The sequence below is a fragment of the Scyliorhinus canicula genome, chromosome 19 (assembly GCF_902713615.1).
Source record: "Scyliorhinus canicula chromosome 19, sScyCan1.1, whole genome shotgun sequence".
Taxonomy (NCBI): Eukaryota; Metazoa; Chordata; class Chondrichthyes; order Carcharhiniformes; family Scyliorhinidae; genus Scyliorhinus; species Scyliorhinus canicula.
In genome coordinates this window covers 91,638,962-91,662,767 of record NC_052164.1, presented here as the reverse complement: position 1 = coordinate 91,662,767, position 23,806 = coordinate 91,638,962, and the positions used below count along the sequence as shown (strand labels likewise).

Genomic DNA, 23,806 nt, shown 5'->3' with positions numbered 1-23,806 from the left:
AAGGCCGTTCACGCCAGCCGGCGGAGTGGGAACCACTCCGGCGGGGGCCTAGCCCCTCAATGTGAGAGCTTGGCCCCTAAAGGTGTGGAGACTTCCGCACCTTTGCGGCGGCCCGACGTCGGAGTGGTTCACGCCACTCCAACACGCCAGGACCCCCCCCTCCCCACCGGGTAGGGGAGAATCCCAGCCATTTTGTTGACGGCTGCCCACGCAAAACGGTTGCCACGTTCCACTAATTTCCATCCACATAATTTTTGCCTCTCGTGCTATATTTCTTTGTTGCCGCAAAGAAAAAAGATATGGGGGGTACCCACATTATGGATTTTTGTAAAACAGGATCAGAGGCTTATTAAGGGCGTCGCTCATACAGTCAAGATGGCAATCTTACCAATGCCCATGCAAACACTCTGCTGACGATACTACACACCACATGGTGCATAATCAGCGAGAATGCATTCCCAAATACATAACACCTACCTGTATAGCTGAAATGATACACAGGCTAAGCAAGGGCAAGTGAAGTGAGGCGCAGGCTGATTGCACACATCGCTGACTGCGAGAACCATGCATTCCCTCTCCATCCAAAATGTGAACATTTATTTTGATAATTTGAGGTTGAGGATAGTTCTATTAATGTATAAATGATTGAGTAATTTCTATAACTCTTTAAGAAATATTCGGCAAGCAGCAAACGTGTTTCATCTGATTCATGGGATCATGGTTAATGAACAAGCCTGATTTCAATCTTGCAGCCCACTGAGATGAGGGAGGGTCACTCATGCAGCCCACTCACTAGCCTAGGCTGCCCATCACTTATTTAGTTAATGATTTCCCCATTAACTAAAATAGTGAAAGAACCAGGCAAGTTGGCTAACAAATGAAGAAAGTTATTAACTGGAAGTGAACAATTTCCAGCTTTTTAAATTGAATGTAAATTATAAAGAAACAACACTTGTGCTCACGATTTTAAGAAATCGATGACTGTGGTGTCTATATTGGTGCTGGAATGGGCAGCACGCACACAACAATCTAGCCCAAAAGACCTTCTGACCATGCATCTGTTATTGTTAAGCCATCAGAGCGAGAGGATTAACTGCAGGGTCTGTGCAACATGTGGGCTCAAGAACCTACAGAAATAACTTGCACAAGTTTGGAGCCACTTCATCTGGAAACAACTCTCTCCCCTCCTCCAAAACATTCTTCAAAATAAACACCTATTTTGAAGCTTTTAACCATCTGTCCTAAAGTCTCACAAGAACAGGAGGAGGTCCATTTAGTCCCTTAAAACGTTTCTGTTATTCAGTGAGATAATTGCTGATCAGTGACCTAACCTCATATATGCCTTTACTCTGAATACCTTAGATTTTTTGTGAAACCTATCAATTGTAGATTTACAATTTAAAAAGTGCCTAGCCTGACTCACTCCGAAGGCCAATATATATTCCCAACAGCTCCCAGTACCCCTCACAATACTCCAGGTGTGCTTGGCTAACCATGGCATTACTTCAATTCACCATGAATTCTGGTCCAACATTCCAGGAACATTATTTTCTGAGCCTGTCCATGATATTTTAACGAACTGTGTACACCGTTCCCAAGTGGACTGTTTCTAGCTATTCACCATCTAGAATTATCCAGTTTTACCCTTTGAAGGTCCAAACTGGAGGACCTCACATCTGTCTACATTTAAATTCACATGCCAGTTTTGTCCACATGTTTAATATTTCTTCATACGGCCCGCTGTCAAATTTTTGCTTGACAAGGTTTCCATAAATTGCCTTGAAAGGTTGTAATACGGGCGCCATATAAACGCAAGGGATGTTGGCGTAAGGGCGTCATCTAAATGCAAGGGAGGTTGGAGTAAGGCCACCATATTAACGCAAGGGAGGTTATCACAAGGGCGCCATACAAACGCAAGTTGTTGCTCAGTAGTTACACTGAAAATCTAATAACCTTACTGGCAGAATCTAAACAAGTCTCATTAGCGCATTCCCTGGCACAATAACAACCAGCTTTTTATTGCTCTAAATATTTAAATAATAAAGGAATATAAATAAGGCTTTAATAGAATACAGCAATGTGAATGGCTCATCTATGGTTGACACTATGCTCATTAAAGGTGCACCGGGCCCATTACATCACAGTCAACATTCTACACGGTCAGATCACAACAGTGAGAGAAGGCGTTGTTCTTTGTCGTTGGAAAGAATGAAACTTTGCCATAACTTGTTGCAGTTTCACTGTTACTGTGAACTTGGTCAGTTTGACTCTGTTGGTAGGGCACCCGGGAACACAAGGTTGAAGTGCCAAGGCCGTTTCTGGACCCCCATACCATCTAGTCAGTACCTGGAACGTGCTGCATAAGTGGAAGCACCAGTTGAGTTGACGGATTAATTAGAGACCTATGTGCCTGTTGCAATTGTTCAGATGGACATGGAAATAATGCTGATATCCAGCCAATATTTCTTCCTCAGCCAATGCCAGCAGAAAAAGCTCAACAAAGCCATTCACCTCATGGCTGGTAGGGCATTCTTATAGCCAAAATGTCAGCCGCTTTTTTGCACATGACAGTAACTACACACAGATTCACTGGATGCGCAAACCCTGCGACACACTGTCAGGGCTGGTTTAGCTCACTTGGCTGGACAGCTGGTTCATTGATGCAGAGTAAGGCCAATAGTGTGGGTTCAATTCCCATACCAGCTGTGGCTATTCATGAAGGCTCAACCTTGCTTGATGGATGGTGATCCTCAGGTTAAATCACCACCAGTCAGCTCTCCTCCTAAAAGCAGCCTACAGTCATCTGGGACTATGGCAACTTTAGCTTCAGATGAATTTGGTTCTTTATAGACTCCACAATGGGCTAACTCTTGTCATACAATATTGGTAAACTCTAACTTCATTTGCAACAAGAATCATGTCTCCGCCTGGAGAGGAAGCTGGTGAGGAAACCAAGTTGGGAAAAGAAGCAAAACAAAAAGAAAGAAAGTAGCAAAATGAAGTCCTGAGATTGGCTACCACCATTACACTTCTTCAGAGATCTCAACAACAACATGAAGACAGCAAAAAAAAATCTCTGGTTTGGAGTAGAGTTTGCCAATATTGTGCAACTTGTACACCAACAGCTTTAAATTTTTTGAAATGGTGGTGACATTTGTGGAATGGTCATCTCCAAGTACTGGTCATTAATCAAACGTCCTCAGGAGAAGACAGTAGACTGTCCATTGTTCGAGAAAGAAAGCACTTTTATCGTCAATAGTCAAGGATGCAATGACCATGGAGTATTCTTGTGTCCGCCGCTTCATGATTCATACAGACTAGGATGTGACAAGATCCTTTTAGTTGGGTTTATCAAAGGGAATCCACATTGCAGTGTTAAAGACAAACCTTTTATTGTGTGACTCACACTGCTTTCCATTTAGCTTCTGTGACTCTCTCCCCCCCCCCCCCCCCCCCCACACACACACACAGTTCAGCTTGCACTCAGTTACCTAGCACTATGTTGCTATGGCATCTGCTCTAGGTGATGCAATTGTCAGTTCACTGCCCGATATTTCCCCTATTTTGTCTTTGTGAATAAGAAAGTTTTTTTAAAAAACAGGAGTGGTGGGATCTACTTTTGGGATGAAGGACTACAACTGGGTCATGACCAAACAAGAGGTATAATTAACACAAAATTGCAGTGTACACCTGCGGCGAAACCATCGTTAGTAACCGAGAAAGGGCCAAAATCATTAAAATTTCCTCTTAGACTGCAGCGATAATTCCATCAGCACAGGACAGAACTCCCTCTCTCAAAACACAAATTATTAAATGGATTTTAAAATCTATGTTAAAAGTGAAACATTTAACCATTCCCACTGAACAAAAGCAAAATGCAAGTTCATCACTGAGATGAAATTGTATTTAGGAACATCCAAAGTCCTCCCATTTGCTGCAGATTCCCCCCCCCCCCCCCCCCCCCCCCAACCCCCCAAAAAGTCACTTGAATAAATAGAATGCTTCTTGCGACTCTAGTTTGCTCTCCAACACCGGTAACGTGTTCAACAGTGACACTGCTGGTCAGTCACGGAACTGAAGAATCCAAGCATTTTGAGGTTCTGACCAGTGGTGTCACTCTTGGGTAGATTTAGCTCGGTGAAGCAGCAGAAATGTCTGAAATAAACGACAGAAATAATCCCTATGATTCTCTGCTGTTAAAAAGACCGTTTTGAACTGAGCAAGCAGCACTGTTGCCTCACAATGCCAGGGACCTGGGTTCACTTCCGGCCTTGCATCACTGTCTGCGTGGGGTTTGCGCGTTCTCTCTACGTCTGTGTGGATTTGCTCCGGATGCTCTGGTTTCCTCTCAGTCCAGGGATGTGCAAATTCGGTTACGAGGATAGGGCGGGGTGAATGGGGGAGTGGACATTGGTAGGGTGCTCTTTTGAGGGTTGGTGCAGACTTGGTGGGCCGAATGGCCTCTTTCTGCACTGGAGGGATTCTATAATACCTCATCATCACCACCACAAGTGATGTTATTCAGCAGTTACTGATAGGGTTAACTCTAGTATTTTAACTGTGAGATCTATTGTTTTTTTCGGCACACGGGTTCATGTTATTTGAGAATGCTAGAAAATTGGTGCATGGAAGGTAGCCTGATGGCGTATGCTTTGATAAAATTACTGGAGTGCTGGAGTCTAGAAAACTGGGCTCCAAATTAGCCCTGACATATTGTTTTTAACCATTTCACTACAGAAAATGCAAGCCAACAGCACAATGCATAATGAGCTACAAGCTAGGAAAAATACGGAGGGGAAGGAGGGAGAAAAGCAAGACAGGCAAAAAAGGGAGAAAGAGGAAAAAACAATGGGTGGGAAAGAGAAAAAAAAACACACAATCCCCAATTGATAAGATCCCTCCCACCCGGCTTACTCACTCTTTCAACTTCTTCCATCGGGCAGGAGATACAGAAGTCTAAGAACACGCACGAACAGACTCAAAAACAACTTCTTCCCCACCGTCACCAGACTCCTAAATGACCTACTTATTGACTGACCTCATTAACACTACACCCTGTATGCTTCATCGATGCCAGTGCTTATGTAGTTACATTGTATATCTTGTGTTGCCCTATTATGTATTTTCTTTTATTCCCTTTTCTTCCCATGTACTTAATGATCTGTTGAGCTGCTTGCAGAAAAATACTTTTCACTGTACCTCGGTACACGTGACAATAAACAAATCCAACCCAATCCAATTTGTCCTTTTGATCTGTTTAGAGCATGTGGTTATTGCTTAATCAGTAAGCTACGACTGGATTCGCCACCAAGATGTCCATCTTTATAGGAACGCATTGGGGCAACACAAACTCCATTCGGCCACTCGATTTTCTTTCCCTATAATGTTCTCACATATGCCAACCAAGATCAGGAATTCAGAGTGGGGAGTCAATGCTTTGAATCTGCCTCGGTCTACATCAGAGCAACATACACTCAAGCACTGTTGTGGCTTTGAATACAATAAGCTCAGCTAATTGATAACAACTCAAATTTAATGCTGCATTAGAAAGTAAACCTGGGACTAAATTATTATATCACATTTTATCAGTGATGCGAACAATGACTCTCACAGCAGTTGTCTCCCACTTCAATAAACTCTGCAAGGGTGCTACCAAACCTCATACTCTCTCCACTCCTGTTAACGTCTTCAGATACATTTGGAAAAGTTCATCAAAATGGAAGCCTAAATTTTTCAATAATCAGATGTTAAATACTTTTAAAATTGTTTTCGTAACATTGTCTAAATCCACAGAATCATAGAATTCCGACAGTGCAGAAAGAGGCCCAGTGACTCCAAACCGACCCTGTGATAGAGCACCATACCTAGGCCCACTCCTCTCACCCTATCCCCATAACCCCACCTAACCTACACTTTTGTTTTGTCGCTAATTATTTTTCTTTTTCTAATTAAGGGGCAATTTAGCGTGGCCAATCCACCTAACCACCACATCTTTGGGTTGTGGGGGGTGAAACCCACGCAGACACGGGGAGAATGTGCAAACTCCACACGGACATTGACCCAGGGCTGAGATTCGAACCCGGGTCCTCAGCGCCGCAGTCCCAGTGCTAACCACTGCGCCACATGCCGCACAACCTACACATACTTGGACATTAAAGGACAGTTTTAACATGGCCAATCCACCTAACCAGCACACCTTCGGACTGTGGAGGAAACCGGAGCACCCGGAGGAAACCCTCGCAGACATGGAGAGAATGTGCAGACGCCATACAGACAGCCATCCAAGGCCAGCGTTGAACCAGGGCCCCTGGTGCTGTGAGGCAGCAGTGCTAACCACTGTGCTGCCATATGAACCAGCTATAAAGTAGTCTTGCAGGATCTACAGGTAATCTAAATGTTGAATACAAGGGAGGACAATTTAACTTCGGTGACCCAGATTAGTTCGCCAACAAGAGACTGACTAGGGAACTCTGTGCTCAGCAGGTTTACCCTGCCAGCATAGAGCAGTGCAACCCTGGTTAAATTCCCCCAGTCTGACCTCAAGAAGGGTGACCGCAGGATGATTAGAATGGCCATTCCAACCACTGCTGCTGCATTGGGGAGGGTGGTGGTTTGGTATTTAGGCTGTTGTAGAGGAAAAGTATAGACAACAATAAGATCAACAACAACCATGCCTACTGTTATTCACCATCCACCACCAGACTTTGAACAGCTGTCATTCAGCATGGTGTCAGGCACTGGTGGATAATGCAATGCATAATAACATTTCAAAACAGCAGCTTGTTCTGAAGGGAACAAAAATCGAACGGAAAAGCTTTCCCTTTCAGCAGAATTAGCTGAACAGGACTTACAGGAAAAATAATTGCGGTAATTTACTTGCAAAAGTGTTTATTTTTAATGGTAATTTGTGTCATTTGCTCTTTTAACAATAAATGTAATATATAAACGTGCATTACCTCCACTAAAAAGAGAGAACATAACATTGATGTCTCACTATAACATGTTCCCTTTCTTCCAGTGATCATTACAAAAACAGCAATACACAAATTTCACCCCATAGCCATGCTTTAAATTACAGTTTATGGTCATTTCCTTAAAGTTCTGCAATGGGCACGACGATAGGAATCCACAAGGTTTTGTGGCGCAGTGCATGCTGTCCCAGTCTCGGAGTCAGAAACTGTAGATAAGAGTCCCATTCCCAAACATGATGGCCTCGAATCACAACATGACCAAACAGGTTGAGCATCAACCTGCAAAACCTTCCAACACACACAAATGGCAGGCGGCAAGAATGGGAGAGATTCCGAGTCAGCCACGCATTGGAAAGAATGTTGGCGCCCCGACCATCGCTATCCAAAGTTCCAAGCTACAATGTGCATGTTGCTACACGAGGTGAACGGTAACATGTCACCATCACAGGAATTCTCAGGTTGTTGTTACAGGCAGCCAATTCTAAGTGTCCTTAAAAAAAATACAAGTCCAGTGTTTTTTTTAAATTCTCTTGTTTATGCAATCTCATGAAGAATTTCTTTCACTGGTTTTGTTTGCTGTACCTGTGAAAGACAGATTGCTTCATGTTGGAAAATCTGAAATAGGGGTGGGGAGGTGGGAGAGAGAGACCAAAGCCCATATTCTTCAATATGATAAGACACAAGATTTGAAATTTGTATCCTTGGTCATATGTAACTGATCACTCCGCCCCTCCCCCGCTTCCATTCTGCATGGCCTTGGGCTAGAGCAGAGGGGAAAGAACTGCTTTCTCTTCCACACCAGCCCCCCCCCCCCCCCCCCCCCCCGGCCGCGCACACAAATCATACGTTGAGCACAAAAAAAGATTCATTATATAAGACATGGATGCACGGGTATCACTTTTCTCCGCAGACTAAACTTAGAACAGATTTCCCAACACTCGTTGGAATGCATCAAGAATGAAATATGGCAGTTTGGAATTGTAAGCCCCCTCCTTGAAAACAAGAGTTCACTGCATGTTTTTTTTTTACATTTCAGTCCATTGCCAGCTTTACCCTGGCAACTGCCTTGCTGCCAAATGATTAATTTTGGAAGATTTTTCTTTCACATTTTGAAATTGAAATTTCTAAATTATCGAAAGCCGTTTTAAGATCAAGGTAACTATAAAGTATCTCTTATTTCACAACATGATACTGACCAGTCACAGTGTTTAATTTGTTTCTCTGAAGTGCTGTTAACTTCCAATGTTACCAATCCCTTGAAACTTAGACTCAAATGAAACTTCACTCACAGCATACATTCTCACACCGAATGCCTCCTTTCCTGCTGTGCACAGTTCTACAGGTGTTGACAGCCCTCTGATACTGGGCTCAATTGACAACTCGTTGTTTAACAATCACAAGAACCGGTATGAGTTATCAACATTAGGAGTGGGATCAGTTTAACTAATTGCCAGGACATGAGCATGTAAAGATCCAGGAATATCAACTTTGGAGGGCACAAAAAAAGCAAATCGTGAGGGCCACACTTAGCCTGGAGGAGAATTTGAAGGGGTTTATGCAAATTACACCTAGAATTCATGCAACTTTATCTTCAACAAATGAGAATTTCATCTGAGTTGCGCCATGTAAGTAGGACTGGGTTTCACTGCTCACTTGATTTTTCATTTTACTTTATAACAAGTATGCAACAATTCTGTCAATTAAAATTATTTCAATTTTCTATTCACTTACAGCAAGCATCTGCACAATAAAACACTGAAGGAATCTCTAGTCAATGGCTACAATTTAATTTGCTGTAATTGAGATAGAACAGCAATTAATTTTCTGTGATCCAAAAAAAACCCATTTAATTTATTGCTTTGACAGTTTAAATGAAGAAACAGATTATAGAATTCACAAAAGTAAATAAAGCAGAGATATAACGATGGGACTCCAGGACTTGAGCACAAAATTCCAGGCTGACACTCCAGTCCAGTACCCAGGAAGTGCTGCATTGTCAAAGGTGTGTCGGTTTACAGGCGAGATGGAAAATAGAGGCCCCATTCACCCTCTCAGGTGGGCGAAAAGGATTCCCGGTCAGGGAAAGCATTTTTTTGTGGGCAGTACCGTAGCACAGTCGTTAGCACTGTTGTTTCACAGCGCTTGGGTCCCAGGTTCGGTTCCCACTTGGGTCGCTGTCTGTGCGGAGTCTGCGCGTTCTCCCCGTGTGGGCTTCCTCCTAGTGCTCCGGTTTCCTCCCACAAGTCCCGAAAGACGTGCTTGTTAGGTGAATTGGACATTTTGGATATTCCCTCTGTGTACCCGAACAGGCGCCCGAGTGTGGCGACTAGGGGCTTTTCACAGTAGTTTCATTGCAGTGCTAATGTAAGCCTACTTGTGACAATGACAGAGATTGTTATTGTCATAAGTTACGATTTGGAAGAGGAACATGGCAGACAACCACAGGATTCATCCCACAATTCCAAAACAGGTTTATCAGATCATTGTCACATTGTTGCCTGTGGGACGCGAGTTAGCTGCTGCATTTTAACAATGACAACACTTCAAAAAAAAGTATTTCATTAGCTGTAAAGCACTTTGACATTGGTGAAAAGCAATGCCGATAAAAATTCAAGTTGGTGGTCACCAGTGCAAAGTTCATTGAAACAGCTCACCATCGTCTTACACCAGAGATACCACCTTTTTGGTTAGCAAGGGAATTGATGCGAATCTGACGAAACACGTGAATCAAAATTTGAGTGACGTGGAATGTACGGGCACCAAACAAATTTTACCTGGAGACAGTTTGAAATGATGAGTATTTTAAATATTTAAAGGGGTCCACTTCAACTGCCAAAAACTGCAATGGAGGGCAGCACAGTGGCGCAGTGGTCAGCAATGCTGCCTCACAGCGCCGAGGAGCCAGGTTCGATCCCGGGTCACTGTCCATGTGGAGTTTGCACATTCTCCCCATGTCTGCGTGGCTCTCGCCCCCACAACCCAAAAGATGTACAGGGTCGGTGAATTGGTCACACGAGATACCCCTTAATTGGATAAAAACATTGTGCACTCTAAATTTATTTTTTTTAAAAGAAACTGAAATTGAAATGGTGAAGTTAATAAACGCCGGAGAAAATGATCTCAAGGTACTTATTTGTAGTTCATGAAAAGACTAGATCTAAATGGAATAGGATTCCCTGCCTTAAACTATGAGGCACCTGACATCTCTGCAGGTCATGTATTATGGAAGTTTTCAAAGCACCAGGAATACGACGTGACAATTGAGGAACATTGTTGTTCCTTCGCCATACACAGCACAGCATGCGTAGAATCAATTGTGCAGGTGTGCAAGGATACATAACATACTGTTTCATGATCTGCAACTCTGTTCTCCCTTGCTGTCCCCTAACCAACATATACAGCTCAGCCAAGAGAGTAGTTATCAACTGTAATCCATGTATCAATCAGTTGAAATTCACGGTTAATTTCAATGAAACAGTGAATCTCAAAGTAGCAAGAAACATACATCTGTCACAATTTCAGCACAAGAAGCAATGCTCAGCTGAATACTTATCAATACCAACTACCATGGCAGTTGTGTTCCAACAATTAAAAGGCTCAAAACTGCAATCTGTGCGAGTTGCACGAAAATGGGCTTTTGCCCACCTCAGCCAAGCCTCCACGACCATTGCTCTTCCTCACCCACCCCTGCACTGAAATAACCCAACATTACCCAGCCACACATGTGCCATCTTTTACACAACATTAACCATGAAACGTGTGCAGTTGCACCCAGCAGATTGACCATTGAAGACAAATGCACTTACGCCACGAACTGGTTGCAGTGTTTTGGTACACAACGGGCGAGATTCTCCCAAAACGGGAGAAATCGTAAAGCTGGCGTAAAACCCGGGCGGGTTTTACGGCAGCGCGCCCCTTCCCGACCGGGGACCGATTCTGGTCCCCGGTCGGGGCTAGCAGCCCGACGCCGTAGGCTCCGGCAAGACGGGCTTAACGAAAATCGTTAAGCCCGCTTGCCGGAGTTAGCGCCGGCTGACGCGTCATATGACGTCAGCCGCGCATGCGCAGTTTGGAAGACTCCAACCCGCGCATGCGCGGGTGACGTCATCGCGTTTTTGCGTGAAACCCACGCATGCGCGGGCCGGGTTGCCCCTCAGCCGCCCCGCGAATGGATACTGCGGGGCGGCGGAAGGACAAGTAGTGCGCAGGCATCGGGCCCGCTGCACCGATCGCGGGCCCATGGCACCGATTGGCACGGCCGTGCCAAGGGTGCCATGGTTATTAATAGCGAGTTAGTCACGCCGTTTTTACGAACGGCAAGACCAGGTGTGTTTGCCGTTCGTAAAAACGGCGTAAAGGGCTGGGACTTCGGCCCATCTAACAGCTGAGAATCGCTGCCGGCCGTAAAAAAACGGCGGCAGCGATTCGGGTCGGGACTTCGGCGGGGGGGGGGGGGGAGAATAGCGGGAGGACGGCAAAAATGTCGGGAAGGCCCTCCCGCTATTCTCCCACCCGTCGTGGGGGGCGGAGAATTTCGCCCAACGTGTGGCAAGTTCACATGTGGAAGTTTGTTTTCAAAAAACAACTCACGCCTGCTGCACAACTATTAGAATTTCTAAACTGTGTAGTCAAAGGTCGAGAAACGATTAGATCAGAGTAGGCAACGAAACAAGTTAAACATTTAAAAACAAAACAGGAATTTCTGCTCCCTCATAAAGACATTTGCCATCAGCATGAGCACGCAACTGTGGAAGTTAGCAGTAGCAGGCCTGTTAGCAGCGGTTTCAGGCCTGCGAGCTCTTTTTCTGTAAAACTGCAAATGCCAACAAATGGACAGTAGCATTAAATCAAAGTTGTGAGCTTCTATTAATAGATGAATAGCAACTGCTAGAATCAAAGCTAAAAATTGTCACCTCTAAAACCAAGAGGATGAAATAAGCTTCCGGGCTTGCATTACACAGCAAGCTGAATAAACCCAGGAAAAACTGCTGAAACCATTAATTTCTGCTCTGAAGGGAGCCCCGCACTTAGGACTTCATTACTCCTGGAAACAGAATTTTGACTGAATTACATGGTCTTCATTAACATTACATCAAAACAGTCACGTGCATATAACAATACATTGTTAGACCCTCTCCTGCCACCCCACTGCCCTCAAAATCTCTGGATACATTGGGCAAGCAGCCATGCTAAGCATATCTAAATGCCATAGAAGGCCACGTACTGTACAAGTAGGAATAATAAATCCATTTGAAAATTAGTTGGGGGAGGGGGGATGGAAAGTACTAATTTGATATGGGACATGTCATTTTCTACTACTATTAACACACAGCTAGCATTTTTTGTCCGGATATGCTAACGCATAATTGTGGCTTTCTGGCCGAACCATTGCTCTACAATTTAAAATGGATTGCAGGGACTACCATCAGTGTGTTTGTTCATCAAAATCTGCATTGAACGTAGTCTTGCTATTTTAAGAAGTGTTCACCTTGCACAGGTACAATGTTAATGAATAGGTCCTGCAGCTACACCTCACTGCTTCCTCACTGGCTCAGTAAATGGTCAAGAGAACAGAATGCCCGTCAATATCATCCAAAATCCCAAGTTAAATTAGTTGCTTTCACCCAGAACAACAGTGGAGTGGCTGCAGTGGACTTCAGCATCATTAAGTTAAAGGGAAGAGGGGAAGAGTATCAGCTTTGGTTCCCTTTTCTTTTAGAACTTGTGTGTTTCTTCAGGAGATATCAGGGATGAATTAGCGCCCATGGGATTAAAACCCAACAAGGAGTCAAACCTAGGGGAGGAGAGATGGAAAACGTTCACAAGAAAATGAAACCTGTCAATTAATTCCCTAGGGAATTATTCAATTGGTCTAGGAAAAGGAATATATCCTCTGAAAATTGAATACAGAATACAGCATATGCAAACTAAAGATTACAAACCAAGCGGCAACTAATAACCCACTTCATAACATGTATTATTCTCAAAACATTAATAAACAAAATAATTTTACAATTAAAAAAGTGAAGTTGCAATCTTAACAAATTTGGATGCATTGGATTCAGATTTTGCACTTTAACTTGCCTTTTTCTAGCATACAACTTAATTGAGAGGTTGAGTGCATTACTAATGGTATTTTAAATAATATGATCACAGGTTACCATTTTTTAAAGTAACCATTTGCCATATTTTTCCAAGTTTTTTTTTCAAAATTGCCTTGTGGATTCGTTTCAACTCAAAGCCGCCAAGTATCAGTTCAGATTTAATGGACCCAGTATCGGACATTCACACGTTGGTTTCACAAAAATCTGCATTGCACATGGTCTTGTTATTTTATCTGAATGCTTGAATCACTGTGTGGGGCTGGAAGCCAATCTTTTAATAAAGAAAACAAGAGCATTGCAAAATCTGGAACATTGCATTTACTCATGGAGTGAATGTCAGTGGTACTTCTGCACTGTATTCTGTTGGTTTTAAACAAGAGGGGGGGGGGGGGATGAAAAGGTTTGTTGCCCTTGGCCAGGTCCTTCTCTATAGCTGAATTTATACATTCCCATAAACTGACCAGGCCACACTTAAAAATAGCACCCTAATAAAGATTAGTTAATACCTCCAACAGGGAAACAGAAGATGGTCGGGCTCAACTTTGATTTTAGACAAATTTGCCTGTGATTTTGCACATAGCAAGATCCCACGGTCAGCAAAGCAAGGGACGAATCAATCAGTAAGTCCATTTCGTGGTGGCGCAAGCTGAAGGATGAACTTGGCCAGCGTGCTTCATGCAATCCATTTTTTGAATAGCACTACATCTACATCCATTGGAGCAGACAGATAGGGCCTTGATTTGGGATCTCCTCCAAAAGGTTGACACACCAGAAAACATCTGAAGCATCAACCTCATGGGGTCATGGGGCTGGTTTAGCTCACAAGGCTAAATCACTGGCTTTTAAAGCAGACCAAGCAGGCCAGCAGCACGGTTCAATTCCCGTACCAGCCTCCCCGGACAGGCGCCGGAATGTGGCGACTAGGGGCTTTTCACAGTAACTTCATTGAAGCCTACTCGTGACAATAAGCGATTTTCATTTCATCTCCGTGCTTGAATCACTGTGTGGGGCTGGAAGCTACAATCTTTTAATAAAGAAAACAAGAGCATTGCAAAATACGGAACACTGCATTTACTCATGGAGTGAATGTCAGTGGTACTTCTGCACTGTATTCTAGATAAAATAGTTTTGTCAGGTATGACCTATACTTCAGTAAGAGCTTTCCACAGCACCTTAAAAATCAAAAACACTCCTTCAGTTGATGTTAAGTACTCCAGCTATGCAGACAATCCAAAGTCGTTCTGGTCACTTATCTAAAACAACTCAATTTTGATTCAAGGAGCAGCCCAATAAAACAGGACAAGGTCTGTTTATTCTTTCTCAAGCAGTTGGTAATGGAGAACACTGCAGGTTCAGCAAAGCCCGAAAGATGACGGAATTATATTCAGTGTGATGTACAAGCTGCTAATGTTGCTTTTTCAGATGCACTGTCGGCAGGTATTTAGAACTGAAGGCTCCCAAAATAAGTTATTTCCAAATCTGAGACGTTGGGGCTTCCTGTTAATTTTTCCAAATTTTAAGGCTAGAAGACATTTTTTTTAAATGCCCAATGCGGCTAGTGTAAATAGAATGTTATTGAATGAAACCCTACAGGGAACTCTAGGATTGTTGGGGCTATTTTCTTCTTTAGACTGCAGCCCATTTCTCCTGCAAGATTCATGATGTAATATTTGTGAACATGATTTGATCAGACAGTGCCTAACAGCCGAGTCTGTCCCAGGCAATGCACAATAACAAAAGAACCTCCTGGCCATATGAACCATAACTGGATTGGAATTCCACAATATCTGATACAGCACTGGACATGGACACCATAGTTGGGCGATATCCACCTTAGCAGTGGACCTAGAAAACAAAATGGGGTTGCCAACTGTATTCCTGGAGGTTTCGTCACATGACTAGCCCCCATTTTCCTGTCATTGGTCATTCACTACACCCATCCTTGTGGCACACTGCATCCCTACACCAAATGGAAAGCAAAAACACTCCCAACAACTGCATGATACTTGACTGTCGGCCATAAGAAGAACATTTTTTCTAAATGCTCTGATGATTTTCTCCGGGGTTGCACACAGAGGAGACCTGAGGATTGACTTTCAATTCCCGGAGACTCCAGGCCAATCCTGGAGGGTTGGCAACCCTAAAAATAGTGTGTATTGAAATCCTGGTGGTAACCTGGAACTGCTGTGCCAGGAATAATATTTGATTTGACACTCGCATCAATTTCTGACCTTAGAAAATGTATTTTACATATTTAAAAACACAACCATCTCTCCTAGGTTTTATACAGAATAAAAACTGCATCCCTGGAATACACTGAGTAAGCAACAGGCTCATGATTGATTGCAGAAAAGGATGAATAACATTCCTCTGCTGGTAAGAAGGCAGAATGTTACAAGCTAGCATTGTCTCCAAGCAGCAATGTTTCATTCAGAACACTGGAAAGATTTCCTGTACAGTGACCCATTAGAGTTGAGTAAAGCCCTCCCCATTCTCTAAAAGCACACCATACCAATGTGACCTCCCACCCAATTCTTAAAAAAAGAATACACGATTACCACCCCCACAAGCAAACTAATCATTTGTTGCCATTGAGCAGGAGTGTTTTGTAACTCCAGAATAAGTTTCAATCACATCCCTCATCAGAATTCAACTACGAGTTCACCAGTGCAGAGACTGCCAGACAGGACGGGGGAAAAAACAGAAATTAAGGCTGACACCTTTCGCAGTTCTAACCTTCACACACAAAAAAGCATACCGACTGCAGCTGCACCACAAGGTGTTGGGCATTTGGCTCCTGATCAAAGTATCACGGCTTATATTCCCTCCTGTTTGCTCATGTCCTTCCCCAGCTGGATCTGTTCCAGCGATTCCTGCCAAGCCACTGGAAGGAATATCGCACACACCTCAGGAACTCTGCTTGGTAAACCAGCTTAATGACTACAACTCAATCAATACTGCACTTACACCGGTGTGCCCAAACTGCAGTCTGTGGGTCACATACAGCTTCCACGGCATGTCTTTTGCAGGTGGATTTCTTGCTCCCCATTTTGCCTTGCTTGAATTTCATGGATTTAGACATTAAGAAAGGGTTGTTCTCAGCATTGGTGCCTCATGCAAACAGGAGTGCCAAGTATTGTCTTAGGTTTACGTGAACAAGTGACTTGAATGTGGCATCCCTCGATAACTCAAGTAGACCATGAAGGCAAAAATAATGGTGGGATATTCCAATGTGCGTGCAGAGCATGGCACCCTCCAAGACATACAGTAAGCAGCATGCTGAGGCAGCAGAGACAAGAGAAACAAATTGAAAGTATACTTTTGGTTAACATAATCATGGAAATTTGTCAATTCCAATCTGCTTTTTGCAGTAAAGTGCCTTTAAATGGCTCTTGTAGCATCAGTGAATATTCGTCAGTAGTGCCTCCAACAATTTTGGTATACAATGCTCATTTAACACTTTTTCAATTCCAGTCTGAAAACGATTAATTATGCATCAACAGCATAAATAAACTGGTGAATGGGTTTATAAACATTTCGATGGGCTTAGTATTTAAACATGCAATAGAAAAGACAATCAGAATTTAGGAACTAAACAAAATGTTTTGGATTCCTTAAACAACTGCAGCTATCTGCATTAAAGCCGCATGTAGTACTTGAGTAAACACGGTAATAATAGGAGTCCATGGAATCTCACTGGCTGTGAGAGTGCTATCTCCTGGACAAAAATAAATCGATACCGTGCACACCATTAAAAAGTAAAATATTTCAAAAGCAAGCTACGTGGCCTTGATCCCTGACCAAAAGTTCCCAAGGAAAATTAACATCGGTGACTGATTGTAAGCTACTGAGCATGAACTGACTCTGGCGACTCAAAGCTACCATGAGTCTTTCTTGCAGACAAATTGCTGTATTCTAAAATTGCTATATTCCCAAGTTCTACTAACCAGCAGTCTCCAGCCAGTCTATTTGCAATTGCAACAGTGAAATGCTAGTGCCTTTCAAGTTTAAAAAGAAAAATGATTCAATAATTAGAAAAATCGATTCCAAGCCAGTGTACAGTGTCAATAAAGGGGCTATAGAAAGTACAGGGGGGTGGGGGTTGCGGAAACAACCCAACATTAACCAGCTGAAAAAGCATTTGTCAACTTCAGTGACAAGGTCTTAAGATTCTGATTTTCTGCAGCCAAATCTCTCCCAACACAACACAGCTATCCAGAGAAAGCTTTTTCCAAAATGAATTGAAAGCACAAAGAAAACGCTGCGAGGCTTTGATGGAGGAAGATGAAAGAAATTTAATACGGGCCTATCTGGAAAGAGGCTCCCAGGTAACAAATTTGCTCTATGAAATGGCAGTGCTGCAAGACACAGTCAAAAACCCACAGAAACACATGCAGGCGGACAGAGCTGGACAAGTCCCCTTTTTACAAAACAAAAAAGTAAAAGGAATCTGCATTTTCCTCCCCTGTGCGGGTCAGTAAAATAAACTTCACAACATTCCCATATGTTGTCGTATATTCCCCTATAAGCGAGACGCCTTAACCTCCTCCATAGAGAAAAAAAAACGTAACAGCACTCGGATTTATAGTGAAGTGTTTGTCACGTCTGATTCTCACACCCTCTGAAAAGCTCTTCAAAATTCCGGGGTATTCCCACACACAATTAAATAAAAACAAGGTTTGGTTAAATTCACCCTACAACCCCCCACACAAAAAAAATAAACAGTACGGGCTGAAACAGCCTTGTATCGTGTTCAAAATATAACACCAGTGGGAGCATGGTGGCAGCAATGATGTGAAAATGTTGCACAGGGAGTAGGTGGTGTTGGACATTTAGTGGCGTTGACTTTTTTTTATCACTTCATGAATCACTCCCCCCCCCCCCCCCCTCCCCTCCACCGTCCGAAAGAAAAATGCCCATTGTATTAAAAGGCATCTCCCAGGAAATGTGAATGGCCTCGTGTTTTTTTTTAACTACTGAAATGAGTACAGTGATCCAGTGTTTTGCACTGATCACGAACAGCGTTCATTGTGGCGGAGGAAATCATCTACAAAATGCATATGAATACACTCTTTTGTCCACGGGCACTGGCTGCTGTTTCGGGGTGTTCTGATTTGTTAAATTTGCAAAGGTCAATCGATAACGCTCACAATCGACAATGGGGAGGATGTTTCGCCGTCTCTCGCCAGGAAAGGTCGCCGGCAATGCCCCCCCCCCCCCCCCCCCCACACACACAGACGCACCGCGACCCACTGGACAGTCACTGCGAGTAAGGAGCAAGCGGCGACCCTGCTTTGATGAAGCTATCAGTGGCGATGAGCTGGTGTCACTTGCCACCTTCACCCACCCTTTCCACAAACAGCTTTGGCAAGGAGCACCCCACGATCAAAGTGCAGATGGGCAGCGGGGTGGGTGGGGGATTCGCCAGTTTCTGGGGATATTGATACTGGAAGTTCCGGGGTGGGGGGAGAAGAGGGACTCGTGGACAAGCCAGCAGGTCAGGTTTCTCTATCCAACGTGACAGATGGCCAGTATTCCACAAGAGTGGCGCCAAGTGATTTAAAATGTAAAAAAAAACAAACAGAAAAAAGGCAATTCACACGGGTCAGTAAAATGATGCACGAAATGCATTGATCGGTGAAATTGTAAACCTGAGTTTTGGGTGGATCGCGTTTTGAAACCAAAAAGAGAAAAAAAAACAGGATTTGGAAGTGGAGACAAAATCCCCACCCCCCTTTTCACACAATCCAGGAATTAATTCGCCCTTATCTCTTCCTTGGAAGAGTTCAGCAGCGGACCGGGGAATAGCATTGTCGCTGCGTTTGAAATCGCACGGAGGGGGATTTCTCTAGCGGGAACCCGAAAATTGAAATACTGCTCCAGATTTTGCGTTCGAAAACGATGTAATAAAATAAAATAAATAAATGCTCGGTCCAGTTAAAGAGCGTGGAAAGGCGAGACGAAGGAAAAAGAAAAAGTTTTGAAGAGCGGTAAAGCTCCTCTGCGCGGTTTCATGTCGATTTTAATCATATCAAATCATGATTATTAATTTTAACTCTAACCCCCCCCCCCCCCCCCCAGCAGAGCTCTCCCTCCCTTCCATAGCTTCGCACTGTGGGCTGTGCAAGCAGGACACCAGGCGGAAGAGACGGGACCGCTGTGAGCTGACAAAAGGGTTAAAAAAGAGAGGGAAGTGGCGATGGGCTTCAGTAATCGCCTTGCAAACAAAGGGGTTGAGGAACAGAGGGAGAGAGAGGGAGAGGGTGGAAAAGGCGGGCTTCCCCTGTCTCCTTCCACTAGCATTTTTTTTAAAAAGACAGCCCGGAGGGTGAACCCGCTGGAAATGAAATTTCACATCGTTTAATAAACCGTAGACAGAAAGGCATGCATGTATCCACTTGTTGTGCCTTCTTCAGTCGATACCGCGCGGGGAGGAGGGGAAATTGACATCTAGTCATTGCAACAGCTTGTCAGCCTTGGCATTTCACATCAGTTTCAATCTCACTCTGTTAACCGGGCAGAGCAGCCGGCAAGCGAGAGTGCAAAGTGGATCGAGAGATTCCCCCTCAAATCGCAGTTTGGTCGATTTTCTCATGTTTAGAAAAAAAGAGACAAGGATTTCCTGAGAAACATCGCCCTCCCGCCTGCTACCTGAACTGCCAGCCACTCCGGTGTACAAAGTACAATCCTATATCTAGTACGGGGGGGTTAAACCGCCCCCCCCCCCCCCAACCTAAACCGTTCCCCCAACTTTTCACAGTTCCATGCATTTCATTCTACAATAGTGCCAATGCCAACGTCTATCGACGCGCAGCACTTCCAGAGGCCACACGATGGCAAACAACATAACTTGTCAGTCAGGCACAATCCGAGCTTCTGGCTTGTAAATAAAACTCCTTCCCTCTCCAACGCCACAGTTTCTGGGGATATTGCTGCTGAGATTTCTCTGCCTGCTTCCCAGGGCTTGCAAAAGTTCCAATTGAGAAGCAGACACACACGTTTCATGTTGCAAATCATCGCTTCGTTTCAAGCTTATTTTTTGCCTGAAATCAAAATTGAAAACAAGGGGAGAGAGAACTTTGCTGGGATTGAACTCGAGAGATTGAGTGGGGGGGGAAGGGGGGTGGATCAGACAGCTCAAACAGCAACACATTTCAGCTCTCCTTTTCTCTCTCATTCCCCTCTTCCTCAAGCATGTTTCCTTTTGAAAATCAAGAGGGTCCCCCTCTTTTTTTTGCCGTTTCTTTCTTCTTTCTCTCTCCCCCCCCCCCCCCCCCCCCAATCCTCTGGATGTATCCTTCCTTGTCTGGCTGCTGTTATCCTTCCCTTACACCCCACTCCCTACTTCTTTTTCTTCTTCACCACCCTCCACCCCCTTCTCCACCCTCCCTCCTCCACCTCCCCCCCACCTCTTCCCCCACCCCCACCCCCTGCTTACCTTTCCCGATGATAAGTGCCCACACGGCCAGGCAGAGGAGATGGTGGGAAGCAGCAGAGACAGAAACAGCAGCAGCGCCAGGCATCGCGAACGCCATGTTGAACATACACCTGCCTGTGTGCGGAGCGGAGCCGAGCGGAGTGGCGGCGCTGCCCCGCCTCCGCATGCTAATCACCGCCTAATCAGATGATAATCAGATGCTAATGAGATGCTAATTGCGCGGACTGGAACGGCACAGAATGGAAATGGGGTGGCGGAATATGCACCAGGCAAATTGGAGGGAGGGAGGGAAGAGGGCAGAAGCAAAGAACCAGAAGAAGGGGGGAGGAAAAATATGAGCCCTCTCTCCAAACTATGGCACCTCCCTTTCTCTGCCCTCAGGATTGTCTTGCCCTTTCATTATGAAGCCCAGATTTTTTTTTAGTTAACATTACTAAAGACTTGTGCTCATCAGTTCTTGGCAATCTCCGACTTGGAAAACCTAGGCGGGGTGGGGGGGGGTAAAAGATTTCGACCCTGTCTTGAGCTAGGTAGGGGGTGTGGGTGGCTGAGGGGAAGGTTCTTGAGTCTCTTGATTTCCCCTCTCACATGCAGGGGGGGGGGGGGTGGTGAAATAAAAGGAAGCTCTGTCACATTTTGGAGGGGGAATCATGGACCTTGCTCCCGTTCGAAACAAGTTGGGTGAACTAGTCCTCTGAACAAGTCCAAGGTTTAATCCCCAATCTGAGTCAGTGAGCTCTGATCTCCCCGCTGGCAGCTTTCAGGCGAAGAGTCTGAGGAAGTGTGTGTCTTTTTTGGAGGTGGGTGGGGGGGGGGGGGGGGGGGGGGTAAGATTTTGATTCTAAGGAAATGGGGTGGGGTCAGGGAGGGTGTAAGGTTTTGATCAATTTCTCTCCTGATGGCTCTCCATGGTAGCATTGTGGATAGCACAATTGCTTCACAGCTCCAGGGTCCCAGGTTCAATTCCGGCTTGGGTCACTGTCTGTGCGGAGTCTGCACATCCTCCCTGTGTGTGCGTGGGTTTCCTCCGGGTGCTCCGGTTTCCTCCCACAGTCCAAAGATGTGCAGGTTAGGTGGATTGGCCATGATAAATTGCCCTTTGTGTCCAAAATTGCCCTTAGTGTTGGGTGGGGTTACTGGGTTATGGGGATAGGGTCAGGTGCTCTTTCCAAGAGCCGGTGCAGACTCGATGGGCTGAATGGCCTCCTTCTGCACTGTAAATACTATGAAATATCTATGAAAATAACCTCTCTTCCAAAATGCACCTCTCGGATATTGAAGAGGGATAACGTACAGCCCATGAGAATACATTTCTTGCCCACTTAGCTGACTTTTAAAAATAAATTTAGAGTACCCAATTCATTTTTTTTTCCAATTAAGGGGCAATTTAGCGTGTTCAATCCACCTACCCTGCACATCTTTGGGTTGTGGGGGCGAAACCCACACAAACACGGGGCGAATGTGCAAACTCCACACGGACAGTGACCCAGAGCTGGGATCGAACCTGGGACCTTGGCGTCGTGAGACTGCAGTGCTAGCCACTGCGCCACCGTGCTGCCCCTCACATGATCCACTCCTTGTAGAGAAGTAGGCGATGAGAAGAACTATGAAGAACAAGGGGGAGATTTCCCCAGTTATCCAGTCTAGTGTCTATCCCTGATGAGTGTGCCTAAAGACAGGCGATCGCGTCGTTATTATATAATATATTTTTGGGGAGGCATTTTCTGTGTGTAAATTGGTTGCCATTACAATAGTTTGTTTTTTTTTGTTTTTTTTTTTAAATTTAGATTACCCAATTATTTTTTCCAATTAAGGGGCAATTTAGCGTGGCCAATCCACCTACTCTGCACATTTTTGGGTTGTGGGGGCGAAACCCACGCAGACACGGGGAGAATGTGCAAACTCCACACGGACAGTGACCCAGAGCCGGGATCGAACCTGGGACCTCAGCGCCGTGAGGCGGTTGTGCTAACCACTAGGCCACCGTGCTGCCCCGCCATTACAATAGTGGCTTTTCCAGGAAGCATCTTGGGTTACTATATATTAACCCCTGCCCCCGCACTTTGGCATAATATATATTAAACCTCCCCACCCCCCACATCATCTTATCCAACTTTCCTTACCCTTTCTCCATTTTGCTTCCCCTTCCCCTCCCCAACATCTACATCTGTCAGAGTTTACCCTCTGATGTCAGTTTCTCTGTTGTTTGGCCTTTCACATCTTTTGTTCTCTCTGGGGACTGCCATGAGCACTCTTTCCCCTTGGTTTCTGTGGCCATGAGCACCCGGCGTCCCTGGGATTCTGTGGCTATGACTCATCTTTCATTCTCACTCCACAGTCTAAATATTTCCCACTTTCCCTGTCTGTTAGCTTTGACAAAGAGTCATCGGACTTGAAACGTTAGCTCTTCTCTCTCCCTACAGATGCTGCCAGACCTGCTGAGATTTTCCAGCATTTTTATCTTGGGTTACTCGAGGGTTTATACCCCGGTTTTGAGGAGACAAGCCCTAACTCTACTTCAGCTAGAATGGGGATCAAACCCCATCTATTGCCAACGGAGACAACCGGCTCTTACTCGCCCCCACCCCCCCCCCCCACTCCCCCACCCACAACACCACACACTGGACAGTGTGTTCAGAAACACTTCCTTTGGATGTAAAGCACTTGGGAAAAACGTTATTAATGGCACCATATAAATGCAAGCTTTTGTTTAAAATTGGAATAACTTCAAACAGACAAGAATTCTTGAAATCAGTCTTTAGTTCCAGGCTGAGGGAATAGGTGAGATTCTAAAATGTAATAGGGTTACGAACCAGCTTTTCTTTGATCAACTGCAGTTTATTCATGTGTTACTGACAAATCCACAGAGTTTGTGCTTTTATTTAATATGGAGTCCATACTTCATTTAGGGACACAACCCACTTGAAAAATGAAATGAAATGAAAATCACTTAGTGTCACAAGTAGGTTTCAAACAAAGTTACTGTGAAAAGCCCCTAGTCGCCACATTCTGGCACCTGTTCGGGGAGGCTGTTAAGGGAATCGAGCCGTGCTGCTGGCCTGCCTTGGTCTGCTTTCAAAGCCAGCAATTTAGCCCTGTGCTAAACAGCCCATTCCTCAAGTTCAGAGACATAAATGAATGAATTGGCACTCTCCATGATCCCAATTCAGAGTACGTATGATCTGCCCCGTCTTACTCCTTTGGGCATTGGCATGCATGATTAACTGAAGCTGGAATAGGAGGACGCCACCTTGGAATGATAGATGCATCATTCCATCTTCCTATTGTAAGTG

The 23,806-nt window shown here is 44.7% G+C and overlaps 1 protein-coding gene across 5 annotated transcripts in view; it reads right to left on the bottom strand.

Moving 5' to 3' along the window:
* Window positions 1–20,674, bottom strand: part of LOC119953880 (cell adhesion molecule 1-like) — a 427,713-nt gene extending 407,039 nt beyond the window's left edge. For 3 of the 5 annotated variants that reach the window (XM_038778495.1, XM_038778497.1, XM_038778498.1), the window contains exon 1: window positions 20,514–20,674. In XM_038778495.1, coding sequence (XP_038634423.1) covers window positions 20,514–20,619 — 106 coding nt within the window. In that variant the 5' untranslated portion in view covers window positions 20,620–20,674. The remainder of the gene's footprint in view (window positions 1–20,513) is intronic. The other 2 variants (XM_038778499.1, XM_038778496.1) reach the window with 1 other exon arrangement.
* Between the last annotated feature and the right edge of the window lie 3,132 nt (window positions 20,675–23,806).